At 37.6% G+C, this 19550-nt stretch overlaps 1 protein-coding gene across 2 annotated transcripts in view; it reads right to left on the bottom strand.

Moving 5' to 3' along the window:
* The window catches only part of GARRE1 (granule associated Rac and RHOG effector 1), a 61121-nt gene that overhangs the window by 16855 nt on the left and 24716 nt on the right, over nt 1-19550 (bottom strand). For both annotated transcript variants that reach the window (XM_075510783.1, XM_075510782.1), the window contains exons 2-7: nt 14105-15439; nt 5447-5653; nt 2857-2997; nt 2485-2580; nt 2189-2350; nt 1081-1239 (exon numbers count right to left, since the gene is read on the bottom strand). In XM_075510783.1, the coding sequence (XP_075366898.1) occupies nt 1081-1239; nt 2189-2350; nt 2485-2580; nt 2857-2997; nt 5447-5653; nt 14105-14599 (1260 nt within the window). In that variant the 5' untranslated portion in view covers nt 14600-15439. The remainder of the gene's footprint in view (nt 1-1080; nt 1240-2188; nt 2351-2484; nt 2581-2856; nt 2998-5446; nt 5654-14104; nt 15440-19550) is intronic.

The raw sequence follows: 19550 nt of genomic DNA on the forward strand, positions 1-19550 counted from the left end.
AAGTAGAAATATCTGACAAATTTGTTATTTACAATTTATCATTCACCACTACTGGAGAACCGATTAATGGTACCAAAAAACATACGGTTTAATTAACTAGGTCAGAAGGTCAAAGCCGCTTAATCAGCTGTGTGATTTGTTTGAAAAATGTGGTATTTACAAAGTATGTAGCAATATGGATCCTTTCATCAGAAATTACAAAGTCTTGATGGCCCACCATCACCTTGAACAAAGAATCAGTATATGAATCAACAAGAAGCATTTAGGTCATTGTAGGTTAAAGATGATTCAAAGAATACTTGACAGAAACTATCACAGGCTACGGTGTACGTTTATGCTTGCATTTCCTCCCTATCCTATTGCATTCTTGCCCCCATTTTATTTGTCCAGTCAAATGAAAACTCACAGTAGTCCAAAAAACCTATGTGTCATGAATGAACACTCTATTAAACGAAGAGATTGCAGTAATTAGTTACGGGAGCACAAATGCGTTTTCTCAGAGTATGTTCCAAGCATCTATTTTTAGCAACTGTTTAGATACCGTGAAACCCATGGGGTTTGTTTCTAAAGAACACAATATGTCTACAGCAAGGTATTTAATTGCTCTGCCCTCTGTTGGAGATGTCAGGTAGCATTACTTGGTGCAGAGGACTTCCTGGCTTATGCTGGGCGGGAAACTCAGCTTCCATTCGAAGTAGAGAAGAAATAAAAAAATGGCAGTTTTTAAAGCTAATCTGAGAGAAGGGGAGGAAGAGATGTTTCTTTTTAACATGGTCATCTATAGATTTGAAAATCTTTCTTTTTCACTATGAATTAGAAGTTTCATTTCTTGTATTCTCTCTGGTAACGGAGACTAAAAAGTACACAGTACCTTCTCCTGTTCCTATCAACTACAGATACCATCTACGAACCTGCATTCTACGGGGATACATTTTGCCCAGATGAAGTTAGCTGCAGCGTTAAAAATGGAGAAACACAAAAGACACTGGAAATTAGTTTCCAAACTCTTTAAAATATCTAGTTTCTCTTCAGGATGTTTAAGTAGCCCTTTTTTTGCTAAGCCTATTCATAGTCACTTACCAGTCCAGCTTGGCCAAATAACAATTGTACAGCAGTTTTGCAGGCTCCTCGCCAAGTGGAAGGGCAAACCTGATTTAGTACTTCAGTAACAGGAGAGTCATCCCGTGGTGTAAGTCCATTATGGCATCCCGCTTCCTTAATCAACTGCAGCATTGTGTGCTAAAAAAAAAAAAAATAATAAAAACTGTGTCATACAAAACACATGATTCAGAAACGTTAACACCAATGCTTCCATATGTATTTATCATTGTTCTACAAGTTTTTCAAACAACTATAACGTCTGTTACCTCTGAACAGTCTTGTATAACTAGAAGAGCTCAGCTGCAGAACAGAAATATGGAAGACCATCTCTGCTATTTGGAACACAATACTCCTCCAAAATCATAAACAGTATTTTTGCTTATATTCTTGCAAAACGGTTTAATCAAAACTATAAAAAGTACTGCAAAGACAACAGAAAAGCAGCACTTTGAGCTGTGGATTGTTTCAACTCTTTCAGGAGCGAGGAACTGGGCTTATCTAAAAAAAAGTGAAAAGGCTGATTAAAATTGCCCAAATTACTTCTGAATTGACATCTTCTCCATTCCTTTATACTGAAAATACAATTAACTTCTCCACAATTTTAAATTATTTTTTAAAAATTGATTAAAGTTTGTAAGAAGACATTAAAAGGAGCTTTGTTACAAAATATTTTTTCAAGTACCTGCCTTAGCACCAGGCTGGGCCAGACCTATTTTGGCACCTAAGAAAGCTCTAAGTGCATCACGTGGTTGGGGCATCTGTAAGGGCTCACTTTCCTCAGCAGTTCTTGAGACCTAACGCACCTGTTTTCAAAAAGTTCACAGAAGCTTCATTACCTCCTAGACTTCTATGCTCCTCTCATATTGGACTGAATTTGCCCAGGTGGTTAAAATGTTATCAGTAACAGGCGTGGACCTACAGCGTTATCAACATCTTGTTTCCACAGGAAGTCAGGCTAAAAATACACACTTTTAAATACAAGTTTGGCACTGAACTTCTACTGCAGTTGTTCTCTGAATTTTAAGGAGTTCTACTCTTTTTTTCTTTTTTCTTTCTTCTCTCCTGTCATTAGATTCAGGGTTATTACCGTTTTCAGCTTCAGGTTTTCTGCTGCAGACTCATTAAAGGATATTCCTTTCAGAAAATGTGATCCTATCTGAACAGGTACAGTGGGCAGTTCACACTGAATTGGCTGAGGTGGAGTCTGTCTCCTTCCTGTTTGCTGGGCTTCAGCTTCACTGCAACAGCCCTGAAATATAAAAGAACAGAACAATTAGAAGAAATTAAGATATTAGAAAATCCTAATGGGAGTAATTTTTTTTGTAAATAGTTATTTTCAAGGTGAGGAGGGATGAAAGAGAGAGCAGGTTTAGCAGATCCTACCTGAAGACTTGCTTCAATAGCTTTTGGGTTCAAGTGGAAGCCAGCCTTCATTGCATATTCACAATGGCCTAAACTCTCCAAAGCCACTTTGTAAGCCTGACATTAAACAAAAAGTTGAGATAGCACAGGCAAGTAACTAAGCATGCAGTCATTGTGTCTGGATACATATATAAGAATTGTTACATGATCTACCCTACTCAGTTCTACAGCATACAAACATTTATTGTATAAGATTTCAATACTGTAATTCTCAAATACCTCATGGCTGCCTGTGGTACATATCTCTGCAGTAATATACTCCTTCCCTATTTCATTCCTTGGCCCACTGACTGTACTACATGCACATGAAAGCAGCAGACTTTAAAAACTCACCTGCAAAGCACTGTCAATTTTCACGTTCAGCTCTTTGAGCTGATGTTCAGGGATTGCCACACTCTGTGAGCAGAAAAGTTGCTGAACTTCAATTCCTGCCAAACATCCATCACAGCCTCTTTCTCGCAGTCGAGATGTGGCCTGTAATGTAAAATAAAAATCCAGGGTAAAGAGGTTCAACATTAAACCAGGTCAAGCTTAATTAAATTTTAAAAAGGAGCAAAAACCCCCCACAGAGCTTAAAACATTATAAAGGAGATGAGAAGCAGCACCCAGTGGAAAGGATCTGGAGGAGATTATTTATTATAACTTATTAAACCTCTACGGCTACTTTGAAAGTACAAATATGATGTAATTTGTATGGCATATAGGTGTTGGCTAACAACTTAATTCAACATTGTTTGCTGTTACTATTTCAGCTCCCTCTCAGGACTAAGGATCCTGTTACACAGGCCACATGATGACTATGGTTACCAGAGAAGGGACTTGTAACTTCAACATAAAGGGTATTACTTGCCACGGAAACAGAAGATACATTTAATCATGTGTGCAAAGACTCCTGCGTACATAAGAAGATGTATTTTATAAAATTAAGGGCGATTACGGTGGTGCAATTTGAGAAGAGCCACACAAGACTGTAACATCAACTTAGCACAGCAAAAGAATAGCTTTATGTAATATGACTTTGAAAAATAAGAAATGTGAAAAGCCAAATATCTAGTTTTAACTGTAAAATATTACACTACTGAGCAGGGTAAAACAAATAGAAACCTACTCTCAACTGCATTTAAGGCCTCAGATACAGCTTAGTTTTCAGTCTAGGAAGGAGTCCTGCTCTAAAGCAGGATGTCCAAATTGGGCATTTTTGGTAGTACAGTCAAGGGACAGACACATTGCTCACCTTATTGACAAAGTTACAGCATTTTCCAAGTGAAAAATCTTAAAAAAGAAAAATAGTTTTGAGCTACTGACAAAGTGTAATCTTAAACTTTATTCTGAAACAGCAGTGTCTTTTTCTGCCAGAGAGGCTGATCTTATATGGAAATAATGGATTACCTTCCACTCCACAAAGTAAAAATTTGGAAATATTTCAGTATTGCAAATCTCCCTTCTATCAAAATGACTTTCATATTAGTCTATCTACAATTATAAGAGAGAGAGATTTTGTTTATTTACAGAGCACAGATTTTTCTTATACTATCCTAAAACCCCACATAAATACTTCAGATTAGTTATTTTAGTCAATCATAAAAATTGAGAATTTTCTTCTATTGTTATTCTGGAACTAGGGAAAGTCTGTATTTTTCTCTTCTCCTCCCCATGTATGTTTAATAATGGATTTGATTAGTGTACTACTTGTACTAAACTCTATTTTGAAATACAGGTTTTATTAACAGAAATAGCTGAAGTGGGCTGTTAAGGAGGTAAAAAAGAAAGTTAAGGTCCCAGATTCTGCAAACCCAGGTTTAATTTTAACCACATTTTAAACAAACTTTAAACAAAATTGCAGGGCGTTTCTAGAAATTGTAATACAGTTTTAAGGAACTAAGTATATAAAACATAAAATTAACTGGGTTTATGCAAACGGAGTAAAGCTATACCAGGATTAGACCTGTTACAATTATCTGTAATACACCTAAAGCACTCCCAAATCCTTATTTTATCCAGTGAAATAAATTTATGCTGCAGTAAAAATTACAAATAATTCCTCTGCATTCATAGTTCTAAAGGAAACTTGTTTGCTTTCATATACCTTGCAGATGTTAGCTGATAAATGGAAACCTTGACAAGATTTCCAGTCAAGATGATTAACAAGCCTGTGTGGGCTGCCAAATTAGACTTCAAAAACACATGCTCCAAGTTACTTGAATTTAAGGAAACCACGCACTCAGTGTCTGAATCCATTTTGATCTATCAGTCTGCAGACTTCAATAGTGCAAGGGAAAGCAGAAAAGCTCATAAAACTAATTTTCTTCGTAAAGTACTTCTTCCAGCAGGAAAAGTAAGGACTCCACAGATGGCAAGTGTTTGTGAAAATACAAGTCCAGAGAGTGGTACATTTAAGTAATATGATTAACATTCCAACAACTGATGGATCAAGCAACATCAAGCTTAACAGCATGAAGACAAAAGTGTTAAAAGTTACCACAAAGATTTTTTAAGTTTAAAATAGAATCCATGCTCAAAATTTAAGAGAAATAGACTTTATCTAAATTATTTTTCATCAAGATTTTTTTGCAAAGACTTATTGTATGGTTTTTTTATATTCCCTCTGTCTGCCAAACCACATTTGAACATTGTTCATTCATTACTAATAACAAAAAGCTGTTTCCACTGTTTGTGCACCCCTTATGTACAATCATATCACAAAGAAAACTTTCCACAGGGCAAAGATAGTATAATCACCATATAGGTAAAACAAGTTCTAGCATCTGAAACTAACTGCACCACGTTCACCCCTTCAAATGTAGCATGTCTTCAAAATCAGAGATTTTCTTCCTTTATTAGGGCACCCAGGCTGAATTTAGGTTTCACTAAATCAAATTGCCACTTCACTAAATATGATGTCCCTACAGCAAGACATCCGTACCTCTGCTGCTCCTCTCCATGATCTTATTGCATCTTCTAGCTCATTTGTGGGGCTTAAATTTGAGGCTCCAGCCCCACTAACGTTCTTTCTCTCCTGAGCTACGGCTTCAGCAAAGCAAGAGTGTGCCACTGGCTGGACCTTCTGCAAAGCTTGTGACAGGAACTGAAAGTGGACCTGCATCACCGTCAGGAAACATCGCCCAAGTACCTGCGGGAAAAGAAACAAACTAGTCTCAAGCAAATAGATTTCACAGAAGTTTCTGTTCTTCCTTTTTGTTCAGTGTTTGGAGTAAGGAACCAAGTTAAACTCAGGTCTTTTTTAATTAAAATAATGCTTCAGATCATAAGTACCACACAATATTTAACCATTGACTTAAGGTAACAGTGCGTGAGCATTCGTTTCTATGAATTGAGGGGAGATCAGACTGATCCCATGTCATTTTTACTTCTACACCCAAGTTATGGTTATTTGAAGAATGAAAAGCTTGTTAAGTTACTTAGCAGTATCAAGCACATGAAACAACACAAAAATGGGAGTAACATATTATCACAAGGACAAAGTCAAAAGCAAAACCAACTTGCACATAGACCTAGCTGAATTCATGCTACAAAACTCAAAACAAAAAAAAATCTGAATCATTTTAAAACAGTATCATAAAAATCAGAAAAAGTTTAATCCAGCAGTTTATTGTCCAAGCAGAGCAATAACCGGTAATAAGCATGAAAAACATTTTGCCACATAATACAGTGGCAACACAGTGCCATTTTTAGAATACAATAGTGGCTGCAGAATGCATGCACAAAGTTGCAGTCCTGTCACTTGCATTGTCTGACAAGAGCCGCTAATGCCGGCACAAGTCTTCTGCACAGAATATTTCACTGAAATGGGTCATGTAATACTCACTTGGAAAGCCCAAGGAAAGGGAAAGGCAGGGAAGCGAAGGGCTGCCGGTCCCTCCCCGTACTCACTGGGCTGAGGGCAGCACCAGCATTGTGCCAGGGAAGGGGTGCCCACCTCTGCCAGCCGGAGCTGGGCTCCACATCCTGGACCTCTGTCCCCTGCACCTTTCCATCCCCCATTTATCTCCCTCTCTCATACCAATGCTAATGAGAATTCTGACTGAAGACAGACATATGCCTCAGTTACTGCAAGCGAAACAAAGCAAGTCACACAAACTGAGTATTTAGATGCAGCCACCACACGTGGAAGAACAGCCAGGAGTGCAATCATCCAGAAGGACAACCTGGAGAGCAAAGCAGCACAACAGGAGTGCTCCATCTACCTTCAGGGCCACGCTCTCCTAGGCGGACGAAAGCTTACAACAAAGCATAACTAGAATGCAGCAGAGAAGCAAGTATTTTCCAGATTACTGTAGAAAGTATTTAAAAGCTATTCAAAATGTTTTGCTTCTTTTATGGAGTTTGTCACACAAAGTGGTTTAAAATGTGTATTTGACTTTGATTTATTAAAAGAGACTCAACTTGAATTCCATTTTAGGAATAATTCATAAAATACACAGATAATGTAAAAAGCCATCATGCCTTGGAGCAAATAAATCATCTGGCTTATTTTCAGCTACATTCTTCTGGGATAAAAATATTCAGACACAATGATCTTACTGGCAAGACTCTGTAGTCACACAAACAGTTATATGCATTAACTATCTACTTCAGAAGAACCAGTGGTGGCAATGCTTTTTTCCATTGCATCCGGACTCCTTTTGACATTCCATTCTGGTTCACTCACTTCCCTTCTTTGTACAAGGCATAAAATTAAACATTTTTGGTACTTTGACTGACCTCTGAAAGTGGAGTTTGCCTTATTAAAAAGGCAGTCAGCAAATGATAAAATGAATGAAACTCCAACTTTCCTGGCTACAAGATTAGAAAGATTTATAAGAAAACTGCGGGAAAAGACAACTGGTGGTCTGAATATTTCTGTGTACAAAGAATGCAGTTCTCAGGGGAAGAAGAAACTAGGACTCATTAGGAATTTCAAGCCGATTAAGTTTCAAAGAATATTTAAGGTACAGAGGTTGAAGTTTCCCCTGCCTGGGAATAATACTCAAAATAAACAAGTGATTTAGTTTTTAAGTAGCAGCACACAACATTCCTAGTATAATTTACAATGTTAAACAGTAAAGATAAATAATAACATCTGCTTTACTGAACTTCTATTTTGTTTGAAAAATAATCTATTTCAGTCTTCCTCAGAAACGGGTAAGGATGGTTTTAACTGCTTAAATAAAATCCAAGTGGTGGAGGATTTTTGCGCTGTTAAACACTCACTGCAGATGCCAAACTCACTTTGCTTTAAAGTTCACTTCTTGAGGATTTTCTTCCAGAGAGCTGAATCTGTCTTAACTGTGGGAAAGAAGCACGACCGCCACCAGTTTAACAAATACAGCCAGGGCTGGCCAGCAGTTACCCAAGTGTGTACAGCAATATACCAAATCTCTGTTGCGAAATCTGCAGAACAATATTAGCATATGGATGCATTTTTTTCCACAGTTAGAGATACCACCAGCTCTTTTTCAAGTTTATGTTTCCCTACTTTCCCATGCAGAAGCGTTTGACTCTCCTGCTTTAGACCATAATAACAACAAACTAAAACCTAGACATTATGTCGTAATCGAAGATGGACTGGAATCATCACAGGTGTCAACTAGTAAGTTTTTCTTAGTAGTGGTGGTGTTTTCTTAAACTATTCCTTAGAATAATTTCTATTGCACATACAGTGAGGTCTTCAGCTTGCAAACTTTTTGTCCCAAGAAATACAGCTCTAGCACCTTGACTTTCCTAACCTGTTACCAGGTAGGACAGCTATCTATCTCAGCATCTGAATAACCTTACCTAATCTGTCTTCCTGTTTAGGCAGTTGGAAGCAATGGGACTTTTTGGGGAGGTCTCACTTCAGACTTCCTTGTCTCTGAAACAGGTGATAAGTTTAATCAAACTGGTTACATACAAACAGGATCATCAGGTGGAGATGCAGTGTGAGGTTACTGGGTACCATATTATCCTCCTAATGAAGGTACACAATCAGCTTTGGAATATTTTACTGGACAAAGTGCACACATAAAATTACTAGATTTCACTGCTAAACAGTGATGCCATGCAAATTCTCTGGCAAGCAAATCTTATACAACAGATTCTTTAAAACAGAACACTACCACTAATAAAGTTAGCAAATAACCAGTGTCAGTCTTCCAAACTTGACACAAACACTGACCTGCAGTTCCAAGTACCATTTTATGTAGTAGAATTTTTTCTCCCCCCCCCCCTTTTTTGGCTATTTCCCTAAACAAACAAAACCCTCAAAAAACCAAAACACCGCAACATACTTATTCAGTGGTTTCCTACTACCCTCATTTCCCTTAACAGAGTTCTTAATGGCTTTGGTAACAGTAAGTCCTGTGCACAACCTGTCTACCCACTGAAGAGACCAGATTAAAATAGCAACATAATGAAGTTAACAATGAGGTATGACTCAAACCGGTGTACCAGGTTATGAGATAACCCCCTTTCCCACATATTACTAAAAGTGGGCAGAATATTACTCATTTTACTACGTAGCAACACCCCACAGTTCGGAAGAGTGATCTCATGACCAAAACACCTCCAAGGGAAGACACGATCCTGCTCATTGAAAAAGGGTTACCTACAAGATAAACTAGCTTCCAGCAGAAGCTGCACCTTTACATCTACAGTATTAGGAGATACGGGCAACCTAACAGACTCATTTCCGCTGTCAACCTAAAAGCCCCGCAGTGATAATGTGATATTGACAGCTACTAAAACGCTAACTATAATTTAGCAAAAAAGCATTTAAGTGTTAAGCATTTTAAAAACAAAAAGCAGCAATTAAAATGTAATACAAAATATTTCTAAAGACAATGCTAGCAGATCTGAGAGCAGACCATGGGATTATAGACCAGAGTACAATGTCATTCCAGCAAGCCATAGCATTTTCTACTGATTTCAAGCAGCTTTTTGCTACTAACAATTCCTCAACTCAGAAAGGTCTGAAGCCAATGCCTGCAAATCACAGGAAAAATAATAATAATTTTTTAAAGTATTTAAATTGGGCTTTACAATGTTTGCTAAGGAAAGCCTACATTTTATATTTACTCAGACATCTGTCCCACAAGCTTCTTGTTCAAAAATCTTCAGTTATTTTATCCTCATAAAAGCCAAAAATTATCTCCATTTAATACAAAACAGAGCATCCAAGTAAATATCTCATGCCCATTCACGCTTCCCTTTTGTTTAGGGAGGCAAAATGTAGATGTCATTGCTACCACTTTTAAGACAATACACAAGCTCCATGTAACTAAACCAAGATTCATTCTTCGTATTTTGCAGTACTGAGGCTGCCGCAAAGCTTCACAAAAGATGAGGAAATACACAAACTTTTTTCCAGTCTTAATTTTTTTTTCACCCCCACAGGATTTCCTTTAACGCTTTTATTAACAGAAGTACAGTTTTACTGCATTCTTCCAGCTTACAAAAACTTTAACAACAGATCTGGAAAACTTAACATAAAACACACTCTCATTCCCCCTGATTTCCAAGCTGTTCCTCAGCCATACAGGCACAAAACACCTGAGAATTCAAAGTTTTTTGAAAGGGGAAAAAGAAAGGCAGAAAATAAAAATTAGCATTTGCATCTCTGAAATTAAGAAACCTTGGGAAACTCCATCTGTCACCAACACTCTGATCAAGAGAAGTCACCTTCTTGCACATATTGGCAGACAGCTCTGAACTAGCAAGCTCTGTTCTGCTAAAAAAACAATAAATAAATTAAAAACCTCACCCACTGCTGCTACAGTCCAGGTTGCACAACCTTTTTTAGTCCAAATCGAAGTCAGCGTATGTTTATCAGAACTTGAAGTTTTCTCGATATTGCCTTCCCTGGGGGCTAGAGCTCACTACACTAGATAAAAATGCGTGGCACCTCAGAAAAGCTATAGCACTCTCCTAAATTTCTAAAGCCAAGCCTGCTCTGCCTATATTTCTCATTCTTCCTCAAAACATACAGCCTTTGTTGAGAAAGGCTTAGGAAAAGCACTTTTCCTTAGCTGGGCTCATGCATAGAAAAACCCTCATTCTCATGCCCTTCTCATGAATTTGGGGTTCTGTCCTCCCACCCCACCATGAATTACAACTCACCTCCTGCTGCTTCCATAATACCAGACTCCATCCCTCAAATAAGAGGCTCTAGAGTACCTATTCATAGAATATTGCTGAGCTGCCACTCAGATATTCAACCATCTCTCAATTCTTTCTCAGACAGAGTTGTTAAGTTCCTTCAGTCATCTACTAGAGAAGCTGCAAAAGCAACTTTAGCTATTACTGTATTTCCCCCCTTGTATTTTCCAAGGAAAAAATTCCACTGCCTCTCACACTCTTTTCCCCTTGTTTCCCCTGGTCAGTGAGTTCTGATGAAGTCAGGCGAGCCCTTTTATATTTTCCTGCTTCCATCGTAAGTTTTTTAATCCTACTGGTAGCTTTATGAAACGTTAACTTTTCTATAGATTGAGGAAAAAACTGAAACCACACTTCTTTTCAATTAAATTTTCAGCATTAATAGCTCAGTCTTCAAATCACAGAAAAGCAGAGTAGGAGAGGCTCTCAAAAGGTCATCCTACTGTCCCAACCAAGGAGGAATTTCACCTGGATCAGTTTTGCTAGATGCAGGTTTAACCTGTTCTGGAAGTTCTTCATGATGGAGGTTCCCTACCCTTTGTAGCAATCCACGTCAGTGCTTCACTAACATTACAAAGTACTTCCACAACATCTAATATGAATTTTTCCTTCTGAAATTTAAGTTCATTACTTCTTGCTCCACCTTACGCAGACATGAAGAACAGAACACTGCCACATCTTCTGGCAGCTTCTTACATACCTGGACAATTCTGATTTTCCTTCTTAAGTCTTCTCTTCTGGGAGTCAGTCTTTTCAATTTGTCCTCTGAAGTCCTATTTCCTGGATGTCTGATTACTCTTGCTACTCTCCTCTGGTGTCTCTCCAGTTGCTCACTATTTCTCTAAGTGCAACAGCAGTGGTGCATGGGTGCACTGTTGTGTTTAAGGCCATAATAACCAAAGTGAAGAGAGTTGAATGCTTATTTTATGGTTCTTGCAGGTTATAGTCGTGTTAAATACATGACAACTGCCTCTTTGCACAATAGCAACAACATTGATTTATTATTTGCAACTGCACAACACTGACTCCTACTCAACATACGACTACCATAAGCACTAGAAATGTTCTTCAGAACTGCTGCCCAGTGGGCTCCACTTGTGAAGCTGAAAATTTCTATTTAAATATTGTAACATTCAGTTTTCCCCTCTGAATTCCACCCCAACTGGAAAACTCATTTTTTCCATTCAAGATTATTTTTAATTCAGCAGGTCTTCCAGCATACTTGTATCATCTACTTTCAAGTCACCTACAAACTTAAATATATTCTCTATACTGACCTCTGCCAAGGTCCATTTCGACAGTGAGCAACTGGCAACTGCTTCCTGGGCACAATCATCCAACTAGCTTGCCCATATACTTAAGTCATCTAAACCATGCTCCCTGGCTGACTTATAAAACAACCATGCGAGTCAGTGCCAAATCCTTAAATTTTGGTGGTTCTTAAGCAAAAGCAGAATGCAATACTTGTCTCACTACACAGAAGTTCCCATAACTCTTGCATATTGACTTTATTTAAAGCCACATGCAAGCTGCAGTTTTAAGAAAAGGTGTAAGAAAAGTACAATGACAAGTGGTCAATTTCCACAAGATATGTCTAAAAAGCAAACCAAGCAATCCAGCTGTTTTGCCTGCATTCTCTTTACATTTGTTCCTACCATAGAGCTGCCTGGTGAAGAGAGCACTGTAGGTGCACATGGAGCTCAGGAACAAGGGCTAGGTCTGTACAGGGGCCAAAGCAAGTTTCTCTACCTTTGCTTTAAGTTGGCAGGACATGCAGCCAACTTATGCAAACAATGCTTTGCTTTTGGTCATGAATGTCACTCACTGCTGAAGAAGCACCCTCCCCACACAATGTGTGGGGCAGGGTATGAATTAGCACCTAGAATTGCTTGACTAGGTTATAAAAGCAGTATACAGACAGTTGCCAACGCCTTGCAAGACAGAGTTTCAAAGTCCACAAAAAAACCCTAGAAGACAGGTAGTGCTTTGTATGTTTTTGCTTTTTTTAATTAGAAAGTCTTTCAGCACAGGTATTATCAAGGTCTTTAATTACATAAACTCACACTGATTTTTAAATTAAGAAAAAGGTTGTGGGGTTTTTTTTCCCCTACAGCCTTAGCTAAACATAGTGATGTTATTACATAGTTTTCAAAAATACCAGTCTACAGAAGACATTTGTAACAAATATATAGCCAATCTTACTTCATTCTATACTAAGTACACAACACCGAAAACTGTCATTCATATTTCTCACTACAATTATGTACTACAAATAACATTCTACTTAACTGCTTCATCTGTAAGTTGTGCAGTTATAGAAAGCAGATAATGCTTGATTAGCATGCATGTATAATATTCATCCTTACAAAGTTATCTGAAATATAAATAAAAAATAGAAGAACTCAAAAATAAGTTTTCCACTCAGGATGGAATTCTGTAGGAATAACTTTGCAAAGACTGCTGTAAAGAAATGTGTCAAAACACAAGGAACTGCTTAAAACACCAAGGATTCATATGTGACTATCACTTAACACTGCCTGTTACATAATTAAGACATTTACTGCAGGAGAAATACCCAGAAATACCCAGCCAGACATGATGAGAGTTGGGGATCCTCTCAACTTCAAAACCGCTGAATTCTGACTGTTGGGCAATTGCTGCCAGTGTACAGAAATTATAGCAAAGTCATGACAAATTTTTACAGCACAAATCTTTCACACTAGCATGGTATTTTCCTTTTAAGCACAACAGCTCAAAAAAACTAAAAAGTTTTGAAGAGTGATAAAACATTATTTTACAGAAATTTCGATTATTGGTCAACTAATACGCAGTTTTACATGACACTGATGACAATACGCCACTCCCAAGTGTTGAGGTTTCCCCTCAGAATGGATAATACTAAGGAACATATAGGTTAATTTAGAAAATGCTGGCTTAATATCATTCTAAATACTAGCTAACATAAAACAGAAAACTGTTGAAAACTTTTATTTAGTTGGTGTGGAGGGGCAAGGTGTTGGGGTTTTTTTGTTTTGCATTATTATTATTTTTAAACTAAGCATGGTTTTCTCAAAGAAGAAAGAAGTTGTTGGATCACTGGTTATAAATTTAAATCATATAGAAGATTACCACTTAGAATTATATAGGTAGTACAATTTAATTGTAACTCATCTTTCTTATTGCATGAAACCTTTAAATAGAGTACAAGTTCTAATACAGAAATACCTACTAAATACCTAATTCAACATAGTTGGAAGTCAGGCACTGCAAATGGCTTAACACTTTCAAGAAGAAAACATAAGAAATTAAGAGTTTCTCTTTTTACCAGCATTACCCACAAACACAAAGCAAGGCAGAGAGAACTTCTGGTGTAGAAGTGATTTTGAAGACAAGTCAAATTAAGAAGGAATACAAATTCACATGCAAAACAGTATCTACCAAGGTAACTTACCTCAATGTCTTGTAGGCTGAACTCTTTTTGATCTTTGAAGTTTGCAGCTCCTGCACTCAGTTCCATCAGCATTTTTGCTATTTCTGGTTTTATTGCTGCTGTGAGTCGACTCGCTGCTTCCATGACATGTTCCTGCACGTCTTTCAGTTGCATAGCTGCCTTAGAATAGTGCGAGTTCCTAAATACACTGCTGAAAAGGTCTGTAAGGAAAGTGCTCGTACGGCAAAACACGTTGAGTGCATCCAGATATTTGGAGATTCCCTGCTGGATGTCTGCAATCGGAGTAGTGTGGGACACAGGGTGGTTGCAGCTGCCCGCAGCAGCTGAGGAGACCAAAGGGGATGCTGGGGTTGTAGATGCCAGCGGTGCGCTCAGGGTCCTGCCTAGCTCAGGCATTTGATACTGCTGGTGTTGCTGCACTTTTTGCTTGGACCCGCCAAGCAAAAAGCGCCGCTTATAGTCCATTTTGCTTTCTTGTGCACTACAGCAATACATAAGTGAGTGCTTGTCCAAAGATTTCTTGAATTAACAATCACTTGTCAAATTCCTTCCTCAAATATATAGTTATGTACAGTAACAGTGGAGGACTGTGTACATAGGTTTCACAAAAGGCATTTCAAAAAGGCAAGCGTCTGTATAATCTGTATCAGCAGTGAGAAAGGCAGCCGATTTGCTGACTTCGTATTTTCAGTGTTCAATGCAGCCCTGCTGCAGTTATAAACTGTACTCAAAAAGCAAGCCGAAGTATCTTAATAATGCTCTGTCTCTTGTTTGGTATTCCACTCTGCACACAGAAAAGCAACGCTGGAGCAGAGAAGTTATCGCCTATGATTTCTTCATGAGCATATTATTGTCACTTGCTGTTAAGTCTACAAAAGTTATTTTTGTCAATGCAAATAATAGTTTTAGAAGCAATACCTTAACACAATTTTCCCATTAGTAATATCAGGAAAAGTGGAGCAAACCACTGATCAACAGCGATTATAAAAGCAGTGCAGAGGCTCCTTCCTTGAAAAAGCAAATCCTTATGTCAGCAGATCAGATATCTTCAAATGTCTTGACAGATCCAGTCTGCCAAATTAGTTTACTTGTAGTGTCTCTTCTTAATACTGAAGGGAAAAAAAAAAATGGACTCTTTACAGAAGACTTTGCAAGTATAAGCTATCGAAAATTAGAGTGTTTATTATTGCAAGCCTTCCTCCCCTTTCCTTATTTGTTGAGGTAGTTGTTTCCGTTGTAACATTAAGAAGTGGTGCTTCCAGACTGCATTTGCCCTCAATTGTAGACTCAGAACAAAAATGCACAAATGTATTTGTAAGGCCTCTAGGTCATTTCCTGTTAAGGGGGGAAAAAAAAAAAAGTTTAAAATGTTATAGAAAAATGAAGTTAAAGATTTTAACTCCTGCAGCGTCTTGGTATACTTCTCTAGGTATACGTTGTCAACAATACACAAGATCAAAAGGAAGGGAGAGTCACACTGACGGTTTAAGAGGCAGTTACAAGTTGGTGTCATCCTGTTACTAAACTCAACACTGCGGAATATTTTCTTATTAATTCTCCCATGCTAGACTGTCAAACTTAAGACTATAGTTAATCCCCAGTGCGACCCCTTATACAGTTAAGAACAGTGGAAAGCTATTAATGCAGAGCTCAGGGGGAGTTAATCACATTTTCTAACCTCATCCCTTTAAAATAATTTAAGAATTAAGTCAAACTTTTTTCACACACCATAATTTATTGCAGAAATCTGAGACTCCCATTCACTTTAATAATTTACTAAATCAACAGATACAGGTCCTTAATTTTTTTTTCAGTAAAACAGCAGACAAATCTGTCTATATCCTAACTGAGATTAGCTGAAAAATACAACACACACATCCCATTTCAGACGACAGACAGCATCTATCATATGCAAGGTATATATGATGCAGAATTGCCTAAAAGATTGCCCTAAGCACTCTCACCAGACATGAAAGCAGGGAGGAAATACAGCTTCTAGTACTGCCCCACTCCTATTAGCAAACCCTGGTGTAGCTGAAGAGCCAAGAGTGCTTTCTTGAAGGCATTTGTAGGAAGGGGAACAGAGCCCGAGCAGTGAGCAAGGGTCAGTTTGCAGCAGGAGACGTTCAAGGCCAGGCTGGAGGAACTGGAGCTTCTGGAAAAGGGCATGAAGATTTTTAAGCCCTTACCCTTAGCCAAACACAGCTCTGAACTGGACAGTGCCTGGCATCTCATGATCATGTTTACAGGTTGGAGTCATATATGCATACAATGGTCACAGTTATCCTAGGAGCTCACTTATCTTTATATACACATTTTCTATAAACACACACATATATATATTTATACACACCCGTGTGACGAGATTTTTTTTTAATGCACTATGAATTTACAGTTTGTGAACTAATTCCACCTCAATCATCTTCCTTTCTTCTGTGCCAGAGTCAGAACTGCATTGACCTAATTACCTCTTATCCCACCAGCTAGGTTAGGGTGGGAAACCCCATGCTAGTATCCTGAACAGGTAACCTTCTACAGCGTTCCTTGCTTTGAGAGAGAAACATTCTATTTCTTGAGACTGCAAAAGACACTCATTAACAATGTCAGGATATTATCAGAAGGAAAGTATAATGTAGAGGAACACAATTTGTTCAATCAGTTTATCTAGTCCTAGCTATTAGTCACACTTTAGGCCACTCTCTCCCTCTCCTACACATACACATAACTTGATTTGATCAACTGAGGACATTCTTTTCCTTACTGCAGCAATTGCGACGTACAAGGCTAATATCAAACAGTAATTCATAATAGGTTTTTTTTCCTTGAGCACTTAAAATAATAACCCAGATATAACAGGAAGGAGCCCTTTAATTCAACACCAAAATGTTCCTTTAGCTATTATATTTGAGATATGAAACCTGTATTAATATTGTCAAAATAGTTGGGGAATAAAGGATTTTATCTTCAGTCAAAACTTCTTATTTCCACCTGTCTGAAGAAACAAGACATCAATTCATTCACATAATGTGTTTTGACACATACATATGACACAAAACTCCCACAGATAAAGAAGCAGGCAAGACACAGCAGGACAAAACAACATATAGAGCCGGATAGTCTCACACCCACTAAAACAACAGACACACAAGTTTTTCAGGAAGTCATTGCTGCAGATGGTTCTGAGCAAATATTCTTTTGTATTCCCACTTTTTAAAACGTGATAAACAGATAAAACACAGCAGAAGTTCCCATATGCATTTCAGTATCCCTTATTGAAGTACTCTAAGCTGATGACTTTCTTTCCTACTTTATACTTCTCTCAATATTCACACTGAATGCGTCAAAATGCAATAAACCCATTAAAAATGGAATTTTCTAGGAGGTCTTGATATCATATGCATAGCTGAAAATATTTTCCTCCTTGCTTTACAAGCTATGGTGCCTTACAGTAGAAAGCATGATTAAATTGGTTTTCTTGATTGCATATAAATGTAGATGGAACAAAAGAGTTGGTTAATTTATATGCATTGTATAAGTAAATTGGTGATTATTTTCCCTAAGTAGACATGAATTTCACATTGCAGAGGAACTTAAGAAAAGATCGTGAAACATCTAAATGTTAATTAGCACCAAAAGTAGAAAAAGCTAAGAAGAAGGGGTTTTCAAGCTATACAGTACTGAATTAGACAAGCATACTGGAGATGCACTACAATTTGGTGGTTCTGATTACACACTGAGCCTTTCAGGATCAAACTAAGACACTGAACTGATCATTTGAAACAGTCTGGTATTTAGCCAATCCATAAAACTACTACATCCTAAAAGAACATAAATGCAATGAATGGAAAAAAAATTGTGTTTTCATATTCTCTACAGCTATAAACAAACATGATAAATCACTGTGTTTTACTTCTAGACAATTTCGTAGTCAAACCTGCAGGTACTTATTCAATTCTTCAACTTGTAATAAAATCAACACAAAAGCTTAAAGAGGACAGCTTATATCTTCAGCATCTAAAAAGATACTTAGAGAGAGGAAAGCTACAGTTCTCAACACTAGGCATGTGGGCAATGCTACGTCTTACACTTTTCTATAAGGAGATCTCCAACATGCTACGTACAAGATAAACATTCCTCCTCTTGCATCTCTTCCTGAAGAAGTGAAGCAGAGAATGTTCCCACGCTCTCCCCTCCCTGCCCCAATGCTATGGTTCCCCTGCTGCTCTTGGTGCACAGACTAAAAATGGGGGCTCAATACTGTAACTATATGAACTTTGTGCCAATCTAACTCCTGCCATATTGGGGGGGGGGGGGGGGGGGAATCAGTGTTTCATTCCAGTGATACAAGAACAGCATGTTATCAGTCCAAAATATAAACCTTAAGCTTGTACTTCATTTTGCAGAAAACAGAAATATTCACAGAAATCAAGTGTAGAAAGTATCAAGAAAATTAGCATGCCACAAATAACAAAATTTTATTCCTTCTTTTATGTAATCAAGGCCAAAAGTGTTGTTCATGTACCATTAAACATTATAAATAGAACTAATATATAGTATAAAAACAAGCTTCACACTGAACACTATCCTGTTGAAAGCTGTAAAACACTATCAAAAAAGCTCACCACATTGTTTAAGTTCTCACTTTATGGAGTTAATGCGATAGTTAAGGAACTGCTACTAGTTTGAACTATTTGAACTTCCACAGAGAATCAAGCAGACATCTGCATAAGTTGCTCTAAAAATGGCCACATTTGCATAGAGGAAACAGAAATTGCATGAAAATGAATGCATATGCAAATTAAGTTCACTGTTCTTTTTTTTTTTTTTTTTATAAATGTAACATCCAAAATTTTTTGCTTAGATACTTCCCAGAAAAATGAAACATATTTTCTCCAACCTCACTGATTGCAAGAGACAAATTAACAGGGAAGACTTTCAGACAAATGGAATTTGGCACCTCCCAGGTTCAGTTTCGGACCAGCAACAAGGGGTCTAATCCCCCATCCGTCCCATTTGGGATTACCCTGTATAGAAGAGGAGGAAACTTTTTTCCCTGAATCCACACAGGAAATTGAGCAGAGGAAGCAGCGAGTAAAATGTACAAGTCTATCACTAGTTAGTTTAGTTACACAATTACCCATACTGTCAACTTCCTTTCAGCCAACTTCATTTACATGAATGCTTTGCGGGCCATACTGGTTAAAAATTTTTCGATCAAAAAAATCATTTTTCCTGCTTTAAAAAGAGTTCTGATATCAATTTTAAAAATTGCTGGCAAAGGTGTTATTTATGAATTCTGTTGTCCTTTCAGTGAATGTGCAATATTACATATATGAGTAAGAAGATCCAAAATACCTGAGCTAAATTTTTTGGGGTAACACTTCCAGATATTGTACATTGGTTTTAATTTTATGAGCTACAGATTCCAAATCTCATGATGAACGTA

Source organism: Mycteria americana, chromosome 8 (assembly GCF_035582795.1).
Source record: "Mycteria americana isolate JAX WOST 10 ecotype Jacksonville Zoo and Gardens chromosome 8, USCA_MyAme_1.0, whole genome shotgun sequence".
NCBI classification, from domain to species: Eukaryota; Metazoa; Chordata; class Aves; order Ciconiiformes; family Ciconiidae; genus Mycteria; species Mycteria americana.